The sequence below is a fragment of the Mytilus edulis genome, chromosome 10 (assembly GCF_963676685.1).
Source record: "Mytilus edulis chromosome 10, xbMytEdul2.2, whole genome shotgun sequence".
NCBI lineage: Eukaryota > Metazoa > Mollusca > Bivalvia > Mytilida > Mytilidae > Mytilus > Mytilus edulis.
This window is the reverse complement of record NC_092353.1, coordinates 69,648,102-69,673,084: the sequence shown is the minus strand read 5'-3', so window position 1 is coordinate 69,673,084 and position 24,983 is coordinate 69,648,102. Positions and strand designations below refer to the sequence as shown.

Here is a 24,983-nt window from a genome sequence, read left to right as displayed (position 1 = left end):
AAAATAAAAAGGCAGGACAGAGATAACAGCTAAACAAAAATGCAGGACAAAATGTTTCCTCCTAGCCCCCCCATAAAAATCAAATGGTAGCTCCCTAAGAATTTAATGTATATATAAAAGAATTCGTACTATAATAATTATTGATTAAAGTATGAATTACATCAGATTTGGACTGTACGGCAAGGAGACAACAAACCAACATGGAAACCTCTAATATACATATGAATGTCAACATAGACAGTCCTCTACAATAGGTGGCGGCACTCTACAGATAAAACTAATTGGAGATTTTTTTTAAAGATATTCCCAGAATGCTTTCGTCGCATTAATACGATTTTTTTTTACACAGAAACAAGTTCCCTTTTTTTTCTACTCCTGATGATTTCATGTACATGTGCAGCATGGTCGTTTTTGACGCATTTATTGCAATCTTTATTGTACTCAATAATTGACGACTAGTTCGTTGACATTACTGCACCTATTTTTCATTGAAGACACATCTGTCGGACAACTTAACTTAGATCAAAGGAAAAAAAGTAGGCTAGTTATCATTGAAATACAGTCAAGATATATTAATATCTTTTTAGAATAATTATTGAAATATAAATGCGTTTACATGGAAATAAGAATCGGGTTCAAATGGGGGATTTTAAAAGATCGAATTGCAGTTTGGAACTCAAATTGTAATTTTCTATTTCATTTCGATATTCTAATAGAAATATTCAAATGCACAAACAAGCATAGTCGTATAGGAGAGACTTAAAACATGTAATGTTGAAAGGGCAGGACTTTTGAATGAGACAACCAAGTTTTAATGAAATTTTAAGCAGTTTATAGATATAACCTAGTAAATTAAGGATGTACACCACTGAGGAGCTAAAATTTTCTGGAATTAAACTTTTTTCCTTAACCTTATTTTGGGGTTTCTACAACTTTAAAAAATGATTGGTAAAGAAAACATTATATGGTGGTGCTTTTCTTTTTTTGCTATGGCTCTTTGAAAGTATCCAATTTTGATGATTTTACCATTTTTCATCAATTTTTACCCATTTTTGGGCTATCTCGTGAAAAAAATCATAGTTAAGCAATTACACTTTTTTTCATACTTTCAATAAAGATGAAGTGGATCAATCTCAAAAAATTTAACTTAAAAAACTATAGGTAAGTGTTAATATAAGAAAGTTTTACCACATTTTGATGCATTTTTGTATCAAATCTACCATGCTACATCAATTTTGTCAATTTGAGTTTTTTCTCTGTTTAATGCGGGGTTCACACATTGCCGATTATTGCTCCCGTTTGAGATCAGACAGCGATACGACACGAAAAGTGAAAAAGTCGGATTAGTATCCTCAATTATCTGGAATGTCCTATTATTGTCTGAACGCAGTCGTTTTAGTTCGTAACAGATTCCTACTGGTCGGGAAGGGTCCGAATAGATCGGCAAAGCACCCCGACAGTTAGGTGCGTCCCGTAACATTCGGGGAAACTCAGCCGATTTTGTCTAGTCGGATTACAATCGTGCCTATGTCGTGACAGATTCTGCTGTATCGGATCGAATTCCTAACAATGTTCTGTGTATTCGGGACGGTGTCCTGTGGAACGGGAATGATCTGGAGAAGTCCCGACAATAACAGAATACAATACGACTGAGACCAGACAAAGCCGTTTGCAATGCGATAGAGCGGACCGTGATAGGATTACGTTCCGACAGTACCTGATCATCCCGATTATGCCGACAGTTTTCGAACGGATAACTTCAATTAGTAGTGATATTAAATTAAAATCTAATACAGCACTGGATTTGTTTTTCATTTAACCATGATCTGTTACATTTTCCAAATTGATTTGTAAACGACTCCTACTTTAGGAGCACCTGTTACAACCACATCGACGGATTGATCGTTTGGGTAGAATGACCGTGTGGGTATTACATCTATGGTTTGATGTACTATAAATGTACTTTTACCATATGTATAAGTATAAGGCTCGTATAATGTTTCTTTTTTCATCTGTTCTTGTTGCTGCTAAAGTTAGTCTGTTAGTGGAATATTGCAACGCTAAAAAAAATTCCACAAACAGCATTCATAACAGGTTTCATAAAGTAAAGTCAAAAAATTTGATTCAAACTGCAATATTTTTTGGAGGCCAGACTAAGTGTACCATATTTTCATTGGGTTTTTGAATTTGCTAAATTTATCCTGAGGTCTCTACCAACATAAAGAGATTTCTTCGTCTTATATAAAAACAATATCTCACAAAAGAAAGTAGATTATATGTGCCACCCACCTATTCGTGTTTACCTCAAATGAATAGAGAGAAGCACGTGTTTATAACCATTATGTTCAGATCGTGTGGATAAGAGCAGGAGTTAATTGAAAAAGGTAAAGACGTCGAAATTAAAAAAGTCAAATTTCCTAAAAAAAAAATACAAAGAGAAATGTCCTAAGCACATGCGATTTAACGACGTCTTGTATATTTTATAAATATAATAGATCTTTACGGATTTTTAGTCAGAAATGTTCCTTAAAATTAATTTTCACAAACAAAGTCTTGTTCAATCAAAATTTTCCAGTACATGCGTATTGTTGAAAAATCAACCCATGTGACACGTGTGCTTGTCCTAAACATCAAATCAATTATCGTTTTTTGACTTTTTACATTAAAAAAGCTGAAAAAGGGTCCGTGATCTTGTTTTCAAGATATATAAGACTTTGAAAATTTTGCAAGAAATAAAGAAATATTTTTCTCTTGATTTTTCATAAAAAAAATTTCTTTCAAAATCAATGAAAAAATAACAAGGATTTTATTAGAATTTAAATAAAGCATTTACAAACAATATATTCAATAGAAATATGAAAAGAAAACTAAGGGTTATAGCGGGCAAAGCTTTCATTGATAAAACCAGAGCATGCGCGTACATGTAGCTACGTTTACGTCAAAACGCCCGGGCGTACACTTGAATTTTGATTAAAAAAAAAATCTGAATAAAATCAAAAGAACTTCAAGTTGTTAAATGCACATCAGCCGTGTATTTATTTCTTCATAATGTTGTATGCGAATAAAAGGGACGAAATATACATTTTTTATCCAAATGATATCGTATCATATACATGTATATATTTGTTCAAATTCTATAACACCATAATACTAAAAGTATGAGTTCGGAGTACTTTTCTTTTGTTCAAAGAAATGCATTATCTGGGTTGCGTTCAGTATCGTAGCAGCTACATAAATCTGCGTTGGGCTACGTGGATTTTTAAATCTTGACAGCAGCAAGGTTAGCTACACGTAGCTGCTACAAAATTGAACGCAACGCCGATGAGATTCGATATTTTATGTGATTTGCATTTTTGTCCAGCCTTTGATTTATGTCACGAAAATGGAAATTGGCGACCCTAAATTTTCGTCAGCGGCATCAGTTTAGTATCAGTATGTTGTTAAAGTTTTTTAAATATCAATAACTTTGTAAAATCTTTGTGAAATTTTACGGAATTGCACAGAAACTGTTTATGATCAAAAGATTATCCAGAGCTTAATAATAGAATTAATGTTTAATTTCCCCGTATTTTATTGAGAAAAGAAATTTTTTTGCAGGTAAAAAGTAGTTACATTTTAAGGTTAATGTTCGTTATACATCAATTACTCCGTCAACTATGGAAGAAGCTTTATTATGATTAATATTTAAAGCCAAAATTTTGAAAAAAATCTTACATTTTTCAGTACCAAACTGACAGACTTATCTTTACGCAATTAACAAACGTCTTGGATTTTGTTAAGGGAGCTACGGTTTGATTTTTAGGGGAAAGGGGGAGGGGTGGGGGGGGGGGGGGGGGTGGGGGTTGCTAGGATAAAAAATGTTGTCCTGTATTTTTTTTAGTCGTAATCTCTGTGCTGCCTTTGTATTTTTCACTTTTTTCGGTCCAGCCTTGTTTATTAGAATACCGGGTTTTTTTTGGTTTTTTTACATAAATTGACATCCTGTTTTCTTTTTCTCTTTTTTCGCCTAGTTGATCATCTTGCCTTTTTGTTTACTCAAAACCCCTGTCCTGCCTTTAATCTAAATGGTAGCTTCCTTAACTTTGAAACCTGCATAGATGGTAATGAAACTTGTACAGAAGTCAATATTCCAGATTAAGAAAAAATATCTTTAAATAATGATTGATCTTTTTAACTGCTGTAAAGGACCGATAAATAGATTCACTTTTTACTGCAAGAAATCCCAGGCGAGAACCAGGGTTCTACTGAACCCTTAAAATGCGAATTTTAATATTGCACCAGAAAATTTCTGAAAATTTCTTATTTCAAATTCATTAACGATTTTTTGTTGTTGATAGAATGCTTGGCTCAACAGCTCCTTTTACTCATATTTGAAAGTAATTGGTTTGGACAATTTCTCTAAAACCAATGACCGTTAGATTCTAAATTAACACAATGAATAGATCATACGTAAAAAAAAACCATTTAGATTCTGAGCACAGTATAATAATATTGATGATTATTTAGTGACAGGAATGGTATCTCATTCTCGATACAATATTGCTTTCGTGGGCTTTGTCCCCTCACTTGGACCGACTACCAGCAGATCCCTTAGACTCCTCGTCGAGGTTCGGGCGTACACGTAAAAATCACCTAGCTACGCCACTGCAGAGGATTCATAACATCCGACACAAATTGAATATCAAGAGGAGCGAGAATCTACGGAAGCCAGTAAGTGTCAGATTGGAGTTCTATGGAAGCCAGTTAGTGTCAGATTAGAGTTTTATTATACAGTATACGATACAATTGGTAATATACAAAAGTAACATATAAAATAGAAAGTTTCCAGTTGTACAGTGTATATAACATTTTTATATATGTTCTGTACTTTATTGCATTATCTTTCACTGAAATTTTGATCTTTTTGTAAATGTCTTAATCTAAAGTATAAAGTTTTCAGTCATTTTATTATTTGTTTGTTAGCAAATTAAATGTGGCGTAAACATGAGATTCGAACAGATTCCTATTGAATCAAATAATAAGAATAGTTTTACGTTGGCTGCAAAAACAGGAGTAAAAACATATTAAGGAATAAGGAATGAGTAGCGAGTATCCTATAGCAATCGATCTTGAATAAGCAGGTTTATCAACTTATCAAAAAAGAATCATTTCCATATATGGTTCTGATATTATCTTCACGCTTTAAGTTAAATTAGATTTAAAATTCAAAAAAGAGAAGTCTAAAGTATATGAAAAGGTCAAACGTTAGACTACAGTATAAACCTACAGAAAGAATGTATCGTCATCATTCCTGACTCGGTGCAGGGATTTTCCAAAGAAAACGGTCGTGGGTTACTATCTGATCTTTCAGAAGACTTTTTGCAATATGTGTGCGTGACATGTGTATATTTGCCCTTAATGGATCTAGGACAAATCTGGGAATATAATCTATTAGATTCATTAGGAATAAATCAAAATGTTCAGAAAACATCGATCAGTTTTAAAGGACATACCATTAATACCAAATACTTCGATAAAGATTGGCTTGTAATTCCGCTATGACATCCTTGATCCATCAAATAGATAATTCAAAAAGACGAATTAGTTAATTTAACTAAATCAGGGAAATTAGTTAGATTTTAAAAGTGCTAAACTAAGTGTTTTCGAATGTTGAATTTAATGATTAAATGCCTTATTGATAAGATTAGTCATCACATAAAATAGCATGCATATGCCTCGCTTTCATTATTGATGGATACACTTTTTCACTATTAAAATTCAACTTAAAATTTAAAATTCTGATTCAATATACAAAAAGATAGATCATTGGGACAATTCCCCCGAATGTATTCCACACTTGTCCATGAGCCATTTCTTTAAGTCCTTCATTCTTTTCTAAACTTCACAGCATATAATATATGTTAGATTTAAATGTGTACCGTAAGGTTTAAGCAAATTTTTAATGTTTTCTCTAATATAATGGCTAACTTGTAAATCATTTAAATTGTAGTGCAGTAAAACTGTTTATAACTATGTTATAATATAAACCATTAATATAGACTTTCAGATACTCGAATACTAGTACATATAATTTTTGCCAATTGCAAATTTTAATCATGATTGTGATTGGAACAAATACAGGTGAAATTGTGCCGATACCTTTTGTTCCTAATATGTTTATCATAATTCTAGTCACCTACTATATTTAAAAACGGCGTTGTATAAGCGAGAAAGCAAACAAGAGTGAAGTTGCTAGTACCATCGTACCTATTTAATAAACGTTTGCAGTTGTATATTAAATTTGAATATAATATTTACTTTACTTAACCATTTTCCATGCCACGATAATTGCATTATCCTTCACTGGGATTTGAATTGGATTTTTGTTTGCAGATTTCAAATCTAAAGTACAAATTTATAGCCGTTTTATTATTTGTTTGTTAGCAATCGTGGCGTAAAATTGAGATTTTACAGTTTCCTATAGATTAAAAAGATACTTAATAATTCGTAAAGTAAATCGTGGTGTCGACGTTATCGTCTGCAAGATCTAAATTATAGATTTCATTGACCTAGCTGTAATCACTTTTCAATAATGATTATCTCGAATAAAAACCTCCCACACAGGAGTCAAAGAGGGGTGAATGTAGTAATAATTAGGTTATCAAAATCATTGAGATGGTTGATCACAAGGGCACGATACTAATGACGTTGCATAGTTTATAACTATAGCTTCCTGAATCTCGTTGTAATCGAAATAAAACAATTTGGAAAATACTGGCAATGAAGAGTGAAATGGTGAGGATAAAATCATTTAGTTTCTGGGTTATCAAAATGGTTTCGAGATCATTTACATCCCAACTTAGTACAGAGCTAATGTTACGTAAACTAATTATCTAATGAGTAAACGTTTGATATAAAGCAAACAGATAGAACAAAAATTAGGTGATATTAAATTTTAGATCTTCCGAAGAAAAAAAAGATGTTCACGGCAATATTATTCGTTTTTCTCCTGTCTACCTTTTGTGATCTATCTAAAGTATTTTCTCCTCGAATGCAGCGGTTCATGGGTTCGATATTTTGAAAATCCCCATCCTTGCCCTTATAAGAAACATGATTTTACTTTATGTCAATCGTTATCTGCAGTATCGGTCTTTTACATGGCAGGGTAAATTCATATCAACATGTAAATAGTTATGATTGGGATTATTAATTTCTATGTCAAACTCATATCATGTATACCCTTTGTATTGTGCGAATTTGAGCTGAAATTATGATAGTGTTGATCGCATGCTGACTTCTAAATATTTGGGTTTTAAGTTGTTATGTGTGGGTTGCTGACCTCGTTATCCAATATCTTCTTTTTATTCATATGTATTTCTGTAAAATAAAGCTTTTACCAATTCTTTTGACATTACTTAATTCGAGTTGAATTTCAAGTAATTAACATGACTGTTTTATGTCCATGCATGTTTCAAATGATTTTGTTGTATGTTTAGGTTACTGTCGTATTGTTATATACCACACATACTCGATCATTTAAGTATTTCTGTACGACTAACTTGAATATTTGAATAAAATTGAGAATGGAAATGGGAAATGTGTCAAAGAGACAACAATTAACCCTACCATAGAACAGACAACAGCAGAAGGTCATGTATTTAATGTATAATGTAAGAAGAATGAAGTTAAAGTTTAGAAGTAAATACAAAAATAATATTTGATGCTCAATATTTATATTTTAGCGTAATATGCACACGAATACGATGTCTTTGTTACATAAACGCGTCGCGTGTTGTTTGATTCCTGTCGACTTTTTCCCATAAAAAAAATTACCAAAGATACTAGGTTTTTTATTTTGTACGTGAGACGCGTGGTTTCGTCTGCACATGACACATCAGTCAAATACGAGCATTCAACTCCAAAAGTTCCGACATTATACGACATTCGATGCCAGACACGATTAAGGAGACCTATTATTGGGGGAAGAGTACCAGAATAATCGTAGTATTTAGAGTAATTTAAAATCTAAAAACTGCAAATTTACAGAAAATCAACATATGAAAGCCTTTTTTTGTCAATACAAAAGTACTGACGACTTGGCTGGTGATTAAGATTTAGTGTTTTTCAATGTCGACACTGAAATTCATTTTGTAATTATTCTTTGAGTTTATATTTTGTAAGACTAACGCACAGCTCTCTGAGGACTTTGAAACCTAAATTACACTAAAACTACATGTTAAATGTCTTGTTGTTTCTTTTTCAAACGAAATTAGCTTTTGACGTAAAATCTAATTTGATACAATCTTTTCCTTAATGTTAATACTTTTATGCTCCTTTGGTGATTTCAGCTTTGTTTTACGTTGGTATTATTACCGTGGTGGCGAGAGATGAAATGATAGTTTTAACTAATTGACCATGTAATTGATGTTCGGTGTTAACATAGGACAATGACAGTGTTTTATTGCTCTGTAATTGATTATCAAAGAGAAACAAGACTATTTTGCTGATAAAGTTTGTTGCACTTTAGGATTTTTACGTTTCACATTATGAATCCGTACATGCAATAATTATAGCCAAGAACTTTGTAGAATTTAGAAAAATTCAGACGTGATGAATTATTTATTTTGAATAATTGACCGTTTCGGAATCTAATGGACTATGGAATTATTGGCCGTCTTGGAATCTAAAGGACTAATGGGTAATTTTATTGTTCGTACCCAAACAAAATAACGTCACGCTATTGGTTAAATTTACATTATTTCGGACGTTTTTAACCAATCACGTTTGGTGTACATGCAATTTTGAAAATACAACCCAGAATGCACTAGATTCATAGAACATTGCATTCGAGTTTTCATTCAATTGTAAGAGCAATAGATTGTTCCTCTTTGACTCTTAATATTACCAACCTTCGAATGTTGAATAATGAAAAAAATTATATGAATTTGAAAGGTAAGCTATCTCAAGTGAATAAGTAACGCAAAATATAAGCAAACGTGCATGGATTTATTTTCGGTCTGTGCTATTGACATACACGGGGCTCTTTTTTATGTCTTTGACTTTCGATATAATATGGCCTTGTGAAACAGACCTGTAAGGCTTTTAGGCTGTTAGTTTTCTCGTTTGAATTGTTTTACATTTATCATTTTGGTGCCTTTTATAGCTGACTATACGGTATGAGCTTTGATCATTGTTGAAGGCCTTGACCTATAGTTGTTGAGTTATGTGTTCTTTTGGTCTCTTGTGGAGAGTTCTACCATTTGCAATCATACCACATCTTTTTTTTATATTTTGAATCCATACATGACAATCGTGAAATAACCCGTGGTCTGATGATATTTTGTAGAAACACGATTGCATTTGCAATGATAATATATACTGTAAATGACATTCGTTGCATAAGCTAGACAAAAATCACAGATGTAATGAAACATTGTTATATTAGTAATTATTTGTTTGCACAAAAACCACCCTTATTTCATAGTAATCCATGGAGACGTTTATCTTATGACAAGATTGAATATATGGTTCAAATAATTTAAAACTGACATACGTTTTGTTTGACATACTTATTTCGGGAGTAAAATTGGGTTAAAAAGTTCGTATCAAGAAGATTTATCACGTTCAAGCTTAGTTAAAGACATTATTTTGGCTTTGAAATCCTTTTGCTAATACAATACGTGAGATGCCTCCTCACTCAGAACACATAAAGTGCTGCCTAGTCTTCTATCACGGATAATCAGGTAATGTATCAATAGTTAATGACTACTCAAAGAATGCTTTTAATTGATAAGACATAATTATTTGAAAAACACAGATATAACTCTATTATTCTGTCAGACTATCATGAAGTCTGGCTATCATATCTCAAACTACAGAAAATAAAAAGACGAGGCTGGCATCTTTGTTATGAAATAAAATGCAATTTTAGCCGTCGTAAGATACGACGTTGGGCAGATTTTTTGTTATTTAGATGTCTAAATAAAAAAAAAACCATAGGAGATGTGGTGTCATTGCCAAATGAAACAACTATTATATATCCACATGACGAGTACAGGTCACCTTACGGCCTTCAATATTGAGCAAATCCATACATTTTTGATAGTCATAAAAGCTGCAGTATGACAAAATTAGTTAGTTAAATACTGACTAATAATTTTAATATCTTTCTTCGTCACAGCTAGTGAAAAGAATCTTTTTGTATGGCGTCTATAACTATATTGTATATTTCTGAAAAGGATTGTGTTTTATTCAACACTAATTTCGTCTGTTCCAAATGAAATATGTTCTATGGAAATAGCAACTAAGTTTTGAATGTTTTCAAAGAGCTGATTTCTAAAATTTATGTAGAGTGGACATTCTAAGAAAAAGTGAATCGAATCTTCTAATTGACACCCACATTCACAACTTGTTTCAACTAAACTCTGTATAAATCAGATTTTAAAGGACTACATCTGTGTCATAATTTTGTATGCAATATATTTTCCATCCTGTTTAAATGATTATTTATTTGAATGTTAGAAAATCGAGATAAATGTCTTTCCGCTTTATGACACTTCTGTGCTACATTCTCCTATTGTATTCTATACTTTATGTAGGCCATTAGTTTGTATAACTCAACTAGAACATACAAAAAAAGTAGTTTATTAACAATACAAATCAAGTCATTGTCTAATATATCATTGGTTTTCAAAGAATGCTTTTCTGAGATAAGGAATAATTTTTCGAAAGAGGTAGACAGATAACGATATCAAACAGTTATAACTTAAAAAGCAATTCCTCAAAGTATACAACTCAGACTGTTTATTATATATATTTTTTTTAACAACATTAAATATTTATTCATCAAATAATTATGCTTGTTACATTGTTACACCAAGAAACCAAGCTTTTCTTGATGCATCCTGTTATATTCCCCTGATTACCCAGGTTAGCAATCAGCTGCTGGTATCTATACTATTAAACGAGAAGACCTCATTTTGGGTGTCGCTTCTCCTCCTTCCACAATAAATTAATCATCATGCCTCTGTGTCCTATAGGTAACATGTATAGTCGCATTTGTCATCCATTCTTATGATCATTCAGTTGGGGTTATTTTGGGATAAAAACGCATAAGAATGCGTCCGGATATTTTCCCGTCATTGGACAAAACTGTAAGTCAGATTAGACTTCCGGTTTGTGTTTTTCTGCACTTTGAACATACAAAGACTATGAATAAAGTATATACATTTGCTTTCTGCTGTCCTTTTGAGTTCTAGCATGTATCATCCTTTCTTAACGTGTTTCAGTTTGGGTTATTTTGGGTGGAAAACGAAAATGAATAACATTTGCTATTTACTATCAATTAGTTTACAGTGGCGGATCCAGAACTATTCATAAGGGAGGGGGGCACTGACTGACCTAAAAAGGGGGGGGGGGGGGCGTTCCTCTCATGCTTCAGTGATTCCCCATATAATCAACAAATTTTTTCAACGAAAATGGGGGCAGGGCCTCATGGCCCCTATGGGATCCGCCTATGGTTTATAATCAACGGCGGTCACTGCGGATATATTTCTGTACATACTTACATATATTTACTATGAATAACTGTATTTGTTGATTTTTTTTATAAATTCCTTTTCTGTACCTTGAACATACAAAGACTATGAATAAAGTATATAAATTTGCATATAATCAACAAAAATTTTTCAACGCCCCCCCTGGGATCCGCCTATGGTTTTCTATCAACGGCGGTCACTGCGGATATATTTCTGTATACATACATTTACTATGAATAACTGTATTTGTTATAATTTACTATAAATTCCAATGGTTATCTTGGGGGGGGGGGGGGGGGGGGGCTCTTTACTATTCATGGCGTTCACTGATGTATATATATATATATGTAAGTACCTTTGACTTTTGATACCTCTCCTGATATTCTCTGTATAGTAATTAAAGTATATATGCATTTTCATAGAGTACAAATAAACAGAAGGTATACAAATCGGTATTTGGAAAATAGGGGGAGGGCAAAAAAATGTGCCCTGTCCCTAAGTACCTTTGACTTTTGATATCTCTCCTGAAATTCTCCAGTCAGTATATTCTTTTTACAGTTTACATACGCTCTATTTCCCCGCGATTTCGCGGGTGTGTTCTAGTATATATATAAATTATAATAATAAATTATAATAATATGTATACATTTCTTAAAATACAATTGTATAACATTTTCATACATTATGTTTTATTCTATCAATCGTCTAAACTTCTTTTTAGTGACTTTAGTAATGGATTACAGACTGTTTATTATAAATACAGTTTTCATATCTTAGTTTTTATTTAAAAATAATGGGAAAGAAAGAAATGCTATTCTTGGAAGTTTTCAGTTTTCTTTTTAAACTATATTCCACGTCAACAGAACAGTGTATCACGTTAGTAAAAAGAATGAAAATAAATTCCAAACGTTCGAAGCGCTTTTCTGGAATTATCAAGAATGTTAACTACTGAAATTAAAAATAACTAAATATTAGTTATTCATCAATTATACAATCTCACTCGATAGATAGTGTTTTAAAAACGTGAAATATAGACAGAGCCGTTATTACGGTAGACAACAAGGATAATCCTTAGAATCATCATATTTCCTTGATTTTTAGAAAAAATAATTTTAAATGCCTGAAAAGATGGCCCTTTATTTTATATGAACAGAACGTAAAGAAATATGAAATTAATATAATTAATAAGCACTTCAGGTTATACCCTCAAATACCAATATATTAAAGCAAACACTTTCAATTTTAGCATAGTGTCATACAATTAAAGATGTATTATATCTCGAACGATTTAATTGTTTTTATTCAAATATCTTTCAATTGTTTATTATTTATTCTCTGGATTATTCAATCTTCCTTTTTCAATCTTTCTAATGATGGAGTTATCTATATCATGTACTATTAATTGATTTCAGTAACGGAATGGGGGTGTTTTATGCTTGACGATTAAAGAATGCGACGAAAAAGCAGTACGAAAAGTTCATGTACTTTTTGAACACACATTTATTACTAAAGTATGCAAATGGGAATTGTTTTAATTGATTTATTAGAAGGAAAATCGAAACTTTGCACATTTTTATGTTCGTTCTTCTTAATCAAGTATTATGGTCTTCCTAAAAGCTTTACAAATTACCAAAATACAACGTTAAAATACATGTTAAAATACTTTGTTCAAACGAACTTCAAGGACGATGCAATTGTTTCAGGATACAATAAATGGGTTTTCAGAAATTTATTATTGCATAACCGCACTGCTGCATTTTATTCATACATTCATGGAGAGAAAATGTATTTATAATTAAAATAAATTTTAAAAGATCACATAGAATCATATTCAAAACAGTGTGGTCCTGGCCATTGATTGACGACCTAAATTATCCCATTGACTGGGACAGATTAGGTGAACGTTTGTCTGTAACGACTGGCCATTGCTCACCTCTTGCTTATTATAGAATATAAACTGTGGGGTCACCAAAGGTTCTTAACGCCTTTAATAATAAAATAATTCGAAAAATTATTCATGAATAACCTTTATGTTTTGATTTATATTATTGATATAAATCAACACATCGTATTATTCCGGATTCGTTTTTCGAATTTTTTTATTTAGGTGTTCAGAACCTTTGGTGACCCCACATATTCAGTGTCTTTAACAAGTACATAGTGAGCAGTGATTGTTACCGACAAACGTTCACCTAATCTGTCCCAGTCAATAGGATCATTTAGGTCGTCAATCAATGGCCAGGACCACACTGTTTTGAATATGATTCTATAGTTCAGAGTCGCGTTTTGGATCGAAATGTTTTAACTGTTCAAAAATTTCAAATTGCATAACCGCACTGCTGCGCTTTATCTATATATATTTAGAGAGAGAAAAATGTTTTAATAAGTAAAATAGATTTCAAAAGATCTCATATAGTTCAGAGTCGCGTTTTGCATGGAAATTTTTAACTACGCATAATATATTGAATCAAGGACTTCTGTTGACAACAAGCAGAAAAAAGATATGATTTCAGAAAGGTTTCATTGACAATATGATGTCGATTTCTTTTAATTGATGTGATCTATTTTAGCAATTGACAGCTTAAGAAAGATTGAACAACTGCTCTTTTATTGATTCTTGTACTAAAGATAAATAAAACTTGTTATTAAAAGACTTTTATTCAGAGAAATCAGTAGGCATGAGATACGTTATAAGCGATGCAAAAACGTTAAGAAAATATTAAGTTTCTATTTGTGGGATAAATTGGCGAAAGAGATATTTTTCTGTCATTATACTTTTTAACGACTGATTGTAGGAATATTTAAGGAAGCTTAACATACGGTACTATATGATATTTATATTAAGGTGAAAGTTACAGAAATTACTATAATCTTTATGTTTTCAAACTTTGATGCATATTTCTGCCTTGTTTTTAAAGACTTATTCGTTATAAAAATATTTAATTTAGATATGTTTTACACATTCAGTCAGAATTTGAATTAAAAATGGTACGAAAGCTTCTGGTGTATAAAGAAAGTACGCCTTTTTATTTTCAATGCGTAGAGGTTAAACAAAAACACGAAAAAAAAAAGGAAAAAAAAAAAAAACAAACGCCCAAAGTATCTTGAATTTCAATGCAACCCAAAGGAGAAAACATATATGAAAACGTCAATTCTATCTTCAGGGTACAATGCGAAAACCCTGTAATTATAATCTTGTTGATAAAACAACTCCACAGACAGTTAGTAGTGCTGTTTTTTAATTCGGTTATTTCATACTTTACGATGAATGGTGTGAAATACCGTTTTAATCAAATTCTCCACAGAAAGAATTAATGATATCTACAGGAGGTTTCTGTGTTTCTGATAGAACTTGTTTTGTATGATATGTTGAACAAGTTTTCATATTGATATATAACAGCACAAATATGTTTTTTTCTACGTGAAGGGTGACATGTTTGCACTCTTTTTATTATAAATATGTTTTTTTCTACGTGAAGGGTGACATGTTTGCACTCTTTTTATTATGATGCATGCAATGTTACAATTTAGTAAACCAAGCGGGAAAATTTTAAAATTGAATTGTTTATGATCGGATATGTATATGCCATAATTAATGAATATGTAAATTAAAAAGTGTGGTATGAATTGCGAATGAGACAACTGTCCACAAGAGTTAGCATGATTTACCTTTTATTTGTGATGAAATAAAAATTAAGGAAAGCAGATGCACTGTGAGCAGATGAAGCGTTTCTGACAAATTATCTACAAATCCTCAAGTGATGGCCAAAGTATTCATCGAAAGACAAGTGTCTATTCAATATGCCAAGCTCAGATCTTCGAGGTTTTAAAAATGTGATAAATTCAACTAAAAACCACATAAATTTGCTAGAAGGGAAAAAAATCTTTCCTCAATCAAAAGTAACTTCCGGACAACACAAATAAAGGAACATCTAAGGACAACCGCTGATGATATTCCTTTCGTGGAACACGAACAAGTAGCTGTGTACAAACACACACATACACATGTATATCAATTAAAATAGGGTAGGAAACGCATGCAAATCATGTAAGAAAATCTTGCATTGTAAAATAACTGTCTATAAAATACAACTGGTCAATATAATATAATACTAGTATACAAAAATGTAATTTTGCTAACGTGAACAATAAAATTCAATATACCAACTATATCAAAGCATCCAAATGTTTTCTTCTATAACAAACCATGTACTTATATATACCGCCATTCATTATTGTTCTATAAATAGTTTTCACTGATAATACATCAGATTTGCAGAAAATAGACAATTTGTAGTCTAAAACTACTACAAAAGGAAAGTGGGCGAGGAGGATATCCGGAAAAACGTCATAATTATCGTCTTCGTTTTGTTTAAAGTGCGTTGAGATCTGTTACAGTTCGTGTTCCATTGCCATTAATTAGATACTATCTAACCAGTTATGATACTCTCTAACCATTAACGATACTCTCTAACAGCAGCATCACCTGTCATTTTCCCGGATGTTCTGTCTGAGTTAAATCAGAAAGTGTTGCATCTCCGGATGCTTACATAGATATATTCATTTTGTCATAACTGTGCAACAGATGCATTGAACTGAGTACTTTTAAATTACATGTTTGACTTTGTTTTTATGCCATACCTACGACAGTAGAGGGGCATTATGTTTTCTGGTCTATACGTCCGTTCGTCCGTCTGTCCGTTCGTCCGTACGTCCGTTCGTCCTGCTTCAGGTTAAAGTTTTTGGTCGATGTAGTTTTTGATGAAGTTGAAGTGCAATCAAGTTGAAACTTTGTACACATGTTCCTTATGATATGATCTTTCTTATTGTAATGTCAAATAAGAGTTTGACCCCAATTTCACGATCAACTGAACATAGAAAATGATAGTGTGAGTGGGGCATCCGTGTACTTGGGAAACATTCTTGTTCTATTATATATAGCAAGCGAAGTTGATTAAACTCGATAACACACTTTGAATATACACACCAATAGAAACAAACCTAAAAAGAAATCCGAATGAACTTACAAAAATTTCCCTGATAAACATGCACCACTCGCTCAAAATCACGGATATCATAATGAAACCAAAGTTATTATGAATACTTTTAAATAATTTATATAAAAAAAGGAATATGTGGTATGATTACCAATGAAACAACTCTCAATTAGAGACCAATTGACACAGAAATAAACAACTATTATAGGTCACCGTACGGCCTTCAACAATGAGCAAATCCTATACCACATAGTAAGCCTTTACAGAAATAACTATAAATGAAGTCTGATTCAACAAAGTATATAATTTTATTGATACACATCTTTGTTGTAAAGTATTGATTTAACTTAGATTCTGTTAGCAGAATACAGAGAGAATTGGTGCCAGTTTTGGCTCGCTTTGAAAACTTTCTTTGCACATTGTTGCTGTTTTTCCACCATTACTGGACATCACAGACATTCTCGTAATTTTAAAAGTCAAATAATTTTATGAGAAAATGTCTGACAGCAAGGATTCAAAATGTCTTTACTCTTAATTGAATTTAACAAATGATTTGTAAGATGTTTTTTCTCATTGTTCCGTCTAATTGTTTCCCCTGCATTGCATTCTTATTAGTTTTGTGTTTCAGGTTTTGCATGTTGTTTTATGACTCAATATCGTCATGTGGTTTCTTTGTTTCTTTTATTTTTTAGCGTTTATTACACAGTTTGTCATTCTTTTACTTGTTTGTTTCTGCATTTTATACTTGCTTTTAGCATTGTCTTATGGTATTTTGGTTGAATTCCCAATTGCGTTTATCAAAAACTGTTCTTAAAGTGGGATGCATTCCTGATAGGAACGTAATCTGTGTAGAATAATTATATTTAACCAAATTACACGGAAAATTTAGTACTGTAGCATAATTTTATCAGTTAAGGATCACAGCTATTTTCTTTTATTTGCCAGAAAGAAAGAAAAACAACAATAGTCATAGCGACAAACCAAAAGAAAAAAAATTATATTCGGCTTTACTCGTTTGTTTTATAGAGATTCTAGTCTACAAATTATTTTTATGATCTTTGTTTGTTCAAGATTGTCACATTTTAAAACAATCTTTCTTTTTTCAGCATTGCCGCCCGAAGTTTACAATATTTGGGAATCGTATCCATGGAGATTTGGAGAGCCTTTCTGTATCTTTAAAGCTTTTCTTTTGGAATCCACTTCTTACGCATCTGTGTTGACAATTACAGGTTTTACGATAGAGAGGTACATTGCTATCTGTCATCCAATAGTAGGACAAAGAGTATCAAGACAGTCCCGAGCAATAAAATGTATAGTTGTGATCTGGATTATATCCGGAATAGTTGCCTTACCATATCCGATCCACACAAGAACGTTTTACTATTTAAACGATCCACGAACATCTTTACCATTGGAAGATACACTCGTGTGCAATATTCCTATAAAATGGCATGAACGAATGATAATAATGTTTCAAGTCTCTACATTTGCTTTTTTCTTTTTACCAATGACTGTGATTACTGTTATGTACATTTTGATTGGTATAAGACTTAGAAATACTGAAATAGGTTCATCCAATGGGATTCTTACTTCTAGTGCAAAGAACACGACAACACGTGCACGGAAGGCAGTTTTAAAAATGCTTGGTATGTAATTTTAAAAATAAACTCACATATTTTTAATAAAACAGAACGATTAATGAATTAAAAGAAGATATAGATATACATAGAAGTAATTCAAAACTCATAAATGAACACTGCTATGGCAAAAAAAGCCGTGAAAAGAGAATTCAGCCACAGAAACTAAAGACTGAGAAACATGAATCCCACAAAAACCGGGGGTGACCTCAGATGTTTCGGAAGGGTATTCCCATTATCCTGTTCTGCATGTGGCACACGTCATGTTGCTCTTGTAAAGTACAAACCGGATGACGAGTCTTATCCAGTGATGTCACAATCGTAGAAAACAAATCATATGTCATGCGGTTATATATGTACAATTAATTGAGAAAAACGCACAAACACCATTGTAATTTACACAAGTCATTGCGAGAACAACTACATTTGACATTTACCAACAATATATGCCCATTGTTTGATTTTGTGTGACATTTACGTTTAAATTCTTAACGTTGAATTTTATCTAAACGAAATTTACACGGCCTAAAAATGAACCGCGAGGAAATCCATAAGACTTATAAAGTTAATAAAAACCCATTGTTTACTATTCCAATAAAGCAAACAATTATTACCCGTTCTTTGAACAATAGCTTGCTGATTACAGGGAAAACACATAACTATATAAGAAAGTGAGATATCAATAAATTGGTATCCAGTGAATTGTAGATACTTAGGAGAACTTATTGTTAAGATTTCAGTCCTTTCAGTTGACATAGCACGAGGAAGTAAAATGAAATGAAATCAATTGTTCAGCAAATAATTATTGTTTGTTATGATGATTTTACTCGGAAATGATGCAGTGCCATTCCGATTAACGAAAAGTTAACACCAACCACTGAAGCTTGCAAAGACGTTTTATATATAAAGCCTATAAATAATAAAGCCATTAGGACAATACTGTTTGATCAATAGAACACAATAAACAAGCCATTTGTAGATGGTTTTATTCATTGAAAAATATATTAAACTGATACAATATTGTCACTAAACAACGAATGGGATTTCCAGATGTTATTCACAAAATTGCGCACTGATATTCTGTTTGCAATAATACTAGGGCAAACTGTTTCCCAGATATATGAATTTACTTGTAGAGAAAAATGAATAATTAAATACATGTATAGAAACATGGAATTTATATAAATAAACAATTCTTTATTTTTCTTTTGATTTTATATATATATATTGTTTTCTTTAACATAGTTGCAGTTGTAGTGGCGTTTTTCCTGTGTTGGGCGCCTTTCCATGCACAACGTTTAATGACGTTGTATACAAAAAATTGGACTCCTGAAACTATGGAGCTCCATAGCCATCTATTCTATATATCAGGTAAGTTATATTTGTAAGATATTCTTTTAAGGATGTACCTAACACTACAGGGAGATCACTTCGTAAAAAGCAGCCAAACTCGAATGACCGAATAACACCGTTATAATCCAAAAACACCTGTAATGACCGAATAACATATTTAATACTTGTGCCGGTTGGATACCACCTTACGTTAAAATTAAGAATAGAAATTAGGGATATATCAAAGAGAACACAACCCGAATAAAGACCAGATACCAGCCGAAAGCCACTAATGAGTCCTCGATGCAGCGAGAAAATCCCGTATTGGAGATGGGCATCAGTTGACCTCTAAATAAAAATGTGTACTACATGTAGTTCAGTGAAAATGAACTTCATACTAAACTCCATATCATAAATGAACTAAAATTAGAAAATAACATACAAGACTCAGGCGCAAAAAATGCGGCAATATTAAACATGTTTTTTTTTCTTCCATCTCAACCCTCCCCATTACCTCTATCCAACGGTAGAATAAACAAATACACAATAAAAGCACAGTAAAATTCAGTTTAAAAGAAGTCTGAGTTCGATGTCAGAATAAGTAACAAAAGAAACTTAACAAAATGACAATGATACATAAAATAACTAAGGCAACTAGCAGTTACTGACATGCCAGCTCCAGACCTAATTTAAACTGATTGAAACAGTATATTATGTCTTCATCATATAAAAATCAAGCACAATCCTTCCCGTTTGTGTTTTAGAATCCTACTATCATGAAATATACGAGAAGAACACATTAACTGGTATCATGCCAACAACTGGTTTTAGAATAAATGTGTTTATTTCCGATGCAAAGTCCCTATGAGGGAATTAATATCAATACCAACATATGCCATAATTAATGACAGGACAACAGTATCGTAACGTGTAATCAATTTGTATTTTTAACCAAATGTAATATTTTGAAGATGCACAGCACATCCATCTCTAATGGTGAACAAAAATAAAAAATAAAAAAAACCGTAAACAAAACTTTAGTAAAGGTAAGAAAAAGTCAGTGCGACAATTCATGCATGTTTGACAAACAGACATTTTAACTCCATTTAAAGCAATGAATCCGTACAGAAATAAATGCAGGGACAACAAAACAAAATATTTTAAAATTCTGTGAATTACTCTTCTACAAAAGAGGGACGAAAGATACCAAAGGGACAGTCAAACTCATAAATCTAAAACAAACTGACAACGACATGGCTAAAAAAGACAAACAAACAACAGCACACACGACACAACATAGAAAACTAAAGAATAAACAACACGAACTCCACCAAAAAACTAGGGGTGATCTCAGGTGCTCCGGAAGGGTAAGCAGATCCTGCTCCACATGTGGCACCCGTCGTGTTGCTTATGTGATAACAAATCCGGTAAATAGTCTAATTCGGTAGGTCACATTCATGAAGGGGAAGAGGATTGTAGTTATGATGTAAAGAACATATCCGATATCATTTGTGAAACGGTTATTCCATAAATACAAATATTTATTTGTGATTGGCTCGCTAGAAATTTTTTCTTCGATTTACACTTCAATTGAACTTGTTACCGCAACCGCATAAAATTATACTTTCGTTACCTAAGTAATTTAACACACTGTGTCAATTTCAATAGGATAATTCAATATGCGCATGTTTAGAATCCATTGTAACAGGTTATGAATGATAAGCATCAAATACATTTGCTCTCAAGATTATTGGTTTCTAAACTAATCAGTAAACTGCGGACTCACAGATTTTACATAAAAAGTCGTTTTAACCTTAACTAGGTGTGACATGTGTTTACCTTAAATACGGCGTTTTACGTTTCCTCAAATTGGCATATTTTTCCGGGAAAAAAAGATGACGTTTCCGCAAAACAAACGTCTACGTTTCCGGAAATAAAATTATACCTTACTTTTCCGCGAAAATACAATGTAGTTACGATTCTGGAAAAAAAAATTATTACTTTTTCGAGAAAATAATTAAAGAGTATCTTGAACTTTGTCCTAAATGAAACCTGCAACAATCGTTGATTGTAGTAGCATGAACGTTTTGTAACAGCAGTATGCATCGCATATTGAAAGTCTATATGATCTACTTCAGGCTTGAGATTTAGTTTTCGGGTTGTGCACACATCAATAAGCAGATCCCACATTTTGATAAAAAGTGGAAGTAACGCAAACACAAAAGGAATGAAGTTACCTTTTTACACCCATGTATCGAATAATTAACTGTGCCATCTATACAAACATCAGTTATTTTTATTACATAGACGATCATAGACATTTCAAGTTGGTGAAACATAAACATATATCGATTCCGACATCATCAACTCTCACTAAGGTGAAACATAAGCATATATCGATTCCGACAGCATCATCTAACTACCAGGTAAGTTTCCGGAAAAGTAAAAATATAATTTCTGGAAACGTATACTTTAAATTTGCGGAAACGTAGTATTGGAACTTTTGAAAATTAGCGGAAATGCAATACGCCTCTTAAATACATGTATGTCGTGAAAATAAAGCAGCAAATCAAAAGACATGTCGAGGTCAGTTTATGGACTTTAACGTTATGTTGATAAGGCGTATATAGCATGCAGAAAATTAAACTTTTACACTCGTGAGTACCGGATATAATTTGTAAATTGCGTCTTCTAAGCTTTAGTTTCAGAAGACGAATTAGAAAGCAGAGATCGCATGCTTGTTACTCTTCCCCTTACAAATTACTCGAAGATTGCATCGTAAAATGATTTGTTTGTCTGTCAATTATCCTAGTATTACAGACAGTGCTTCTTTGCGTGCTCTTCTTCTTTAAATTAACAATCAGAATATGACCTTGACTTATAGTTTGTAATTTTGTAATCGTTGATCGTCTTTACACAAAACAAGACATAAAATCACTAAAAAAATCCGAGGAAAATTCAAAACGGCAAGTCCCTAATCAAATGGCAAAATCAAAAGCTCAAACACATCAAACGAAGGGATAACAACTCTCGTATTCCTGACTTGGTATAGGCAATTCTACGTATAAAGCTAATATTGGATCTTATGTTTAATGCTTACAATGCTAAAAGTGTATGTTTCATTAAGGCAAGTTTTGATATCATAAGTTTTCTTTATCTAATGCATACAATGGGAGGCAGTTATCATTGTACCTAACCATTGCCTCCCTTTTATTCTTTATCCGGGTTGTTATAAACATGTGGTTTTCAACAAAAGACAATGTTTCAGCCACTTTTCATTATGTAATTTTTTTTTTTCATTTTTCAGGTGTACTGTATTTCGTCAGCTCCACAGTCAATCCTATTCTGTATAATCTGTTATCAAGAAAGTTCAGATATGCCTTTAAAAGAACGTTTTGTAGATGTTGTATAGACCTTGATAAGTTTCCAACTTTTTATAAATTAAAAGCAATATTCAGAAGTAAAAATGATCCCGGAACTACGACACCTAGCGGGATGCGATATATGTTTCCACAGAAACCAGTTAGGATGAACACAGTGTACGGTCCAAAGAATTGCACTTCATCACAACAGCGACTTCTTCCAAATAATAATGTGTCAACAAGAGATTCATTGCTGAAAATATCGAACGGATCCGGATCATCTTCCGACAGTGGTTCGCATGCGCACTCGGATGGACGCCTACATTATTTATGTCGTCATAAAAGTTGTTCAAGTAATAAGACGCGCCCAAGCATTGAAGGTCAAATGTTCTGTAAGCAAAATAATAACGCTTCTTGTCAGGATATAGATAAACTAAGAAAATTAAGTAACGTGAATAAAAATCCGCTGACGACATTTAACTCGATTGCTGTGGTAGCAGACGACATCAGATTGAACAGTAATTGTTTTTGAGGAAGCAATGCTCAAACTTTAAAAATCAATAATATGTGATATATAAAAAAAATGGCTATATTGTATGTCTATAATGTTATCTTGTGAAATAAATATCTTATTTTTACAGTAAAATGTCACAATTGAATGTGTTATGGTCAATTACCTACCGAATTAGACTATTTACCGGATTTGTTATCACATTAGCAACACGACGGGTTCCACATGTGGAGCAGGATCTGCTTACCCTTCCGGAGCACCTGAGATCACCCCTAGTTTTTTTGGTGGGGTTCGTGTTGTTTATTCTTTAGTTTTCTATGTTGTGTCGTGTGTGCTGTTGTTTGTTTGTCTTTTTCATTTTTAGCCATGGCGTTGTCAGTTTGTTTTAGATTTATGAGTTTGACTGTCCGTTTTGTATCTTTCGTCCCTCTTTTACGGAGTATGACTTTATAATTATAACAAAAACAATTTCACCTGTATGACATTTAAAATAAAAAAAAGGAGATGGTATATTATTGACAATATGTCAAGTATCCACTAATATTCAGAAGAAGTGGACGGAAACAATTATAGACAACGCACGGTCTTCAGCAATGAGAAAAAAACACAAACCTTATAGTCAGCCAAAAAAGCCTCAAACATGAAAAATATGAAATAATTCAATTAAGAAAAAAATAACGGCCTAATTAGATTAAGAAAAAAACTAACGGCCTTAATCATAAAAACGGTCTAAACACCAATGATTATACATTCGATGCCTCGTGTAGGGCAAATGACACACGTTGTGAACGTTGAAAGACCATTCCAACAACATTTTATTTGGTTTAAAAGGTGCTATCTAATTTTGTTTGCTCTATCCACTGTAATATTCAATCATACATTTTCATAAATTAACCTTTTATTAAGACAGAAATCTAATTTGAATCATATAATAAAACTGAACGGAAAAAGTCATTCGAAATTTTTTTTGAAAGAGAATATAAAACGGTAGCGTTGTCACTATAAAATAGTAATATTTAATGAAAGCGAAAATTTGAAGACTGGTGTCGCCGACCCGATGACAGTAACAAAGCAAAGTTTGATTTCCAGTTTCGTAGTAAAAGATTGTGGAATAATTGCTTATGAGACAACTATCGACAAATAATTTAATTTTGGATGTAACGCGTCTTCTGATTGGCTGACGTTATTTTGTTATAAGCCCATAGACATAATTTAGTCATGTGACCGTGACGTCATCAACGTTTTTTCGTGGTTTTCTACGGTTTAAAATGGAATTTAGCATTAAATTATAAAAAATGACTGTAATATTTTTTCTGTCTATGCGAAATAACATAAAAAATGTGGTGCACACTGTTAAATAACCCGCTACGCGCGTTATTCAGTGTGCACCAAATTTTTAATGTTATTTCTTCATAGACAGAAAAAATATTACAGTCATTCCTTAAATAACCAAATAATTAGATAATATACGTATAGTGTCTTGAAATATGACATTTATTTGTATGCGGCTTAGAAACGGGGAAAATGCGAGGTTTTTTCCCGTTTCGTGCCGAATACAAATAAATGTCATATTTCAAGACACTATACGTATATTGTTTTTATACTGAAATCGATAAAAAAAAAATGAA

The 24,983-nt window shown here is 32.3% G+C and overlaps 1 protein-coding gene across 3 annotated transcripts in view; it reads left to right on the top strand.

Annotated features, from left to right (window-relative positions):
- Positions 1-23,490, top strand: part of LOC139491774 (pyrokinin-1 receptor-like) — a 67,932-nt gene extending 44,442 nt beyond the window's left edge. For 2 of the 3 annotated variants that reach the window (XM_071279628.1, XM_071279627.1), the window contains 3 exons: positions 17,620-18,159; positions 19,396-19,521; positions 22,790-23,490. In XM_071279628.1, coding sequence (XP_071135729.1) covers positions 17,620-18,159; positions 19,396-19,521; positions 22,790-23,376 — 1,253 coding nt within the window. In that variant the 3' untranslated portion in view covers positions 23,377-23,490. Of the gene's footprint in view, positions 1-4,639; positions 4,743-17,619; positions 18,160-19,395; positions 19,522-22,789 lie in introns of those variants that run through there. The other variant, XM_071279629.1, reaches the window with a different exon arrangement.
- The last annotated feature ends 1,493 nt before the right edge of the window (positions 23,491-24,983 follow it).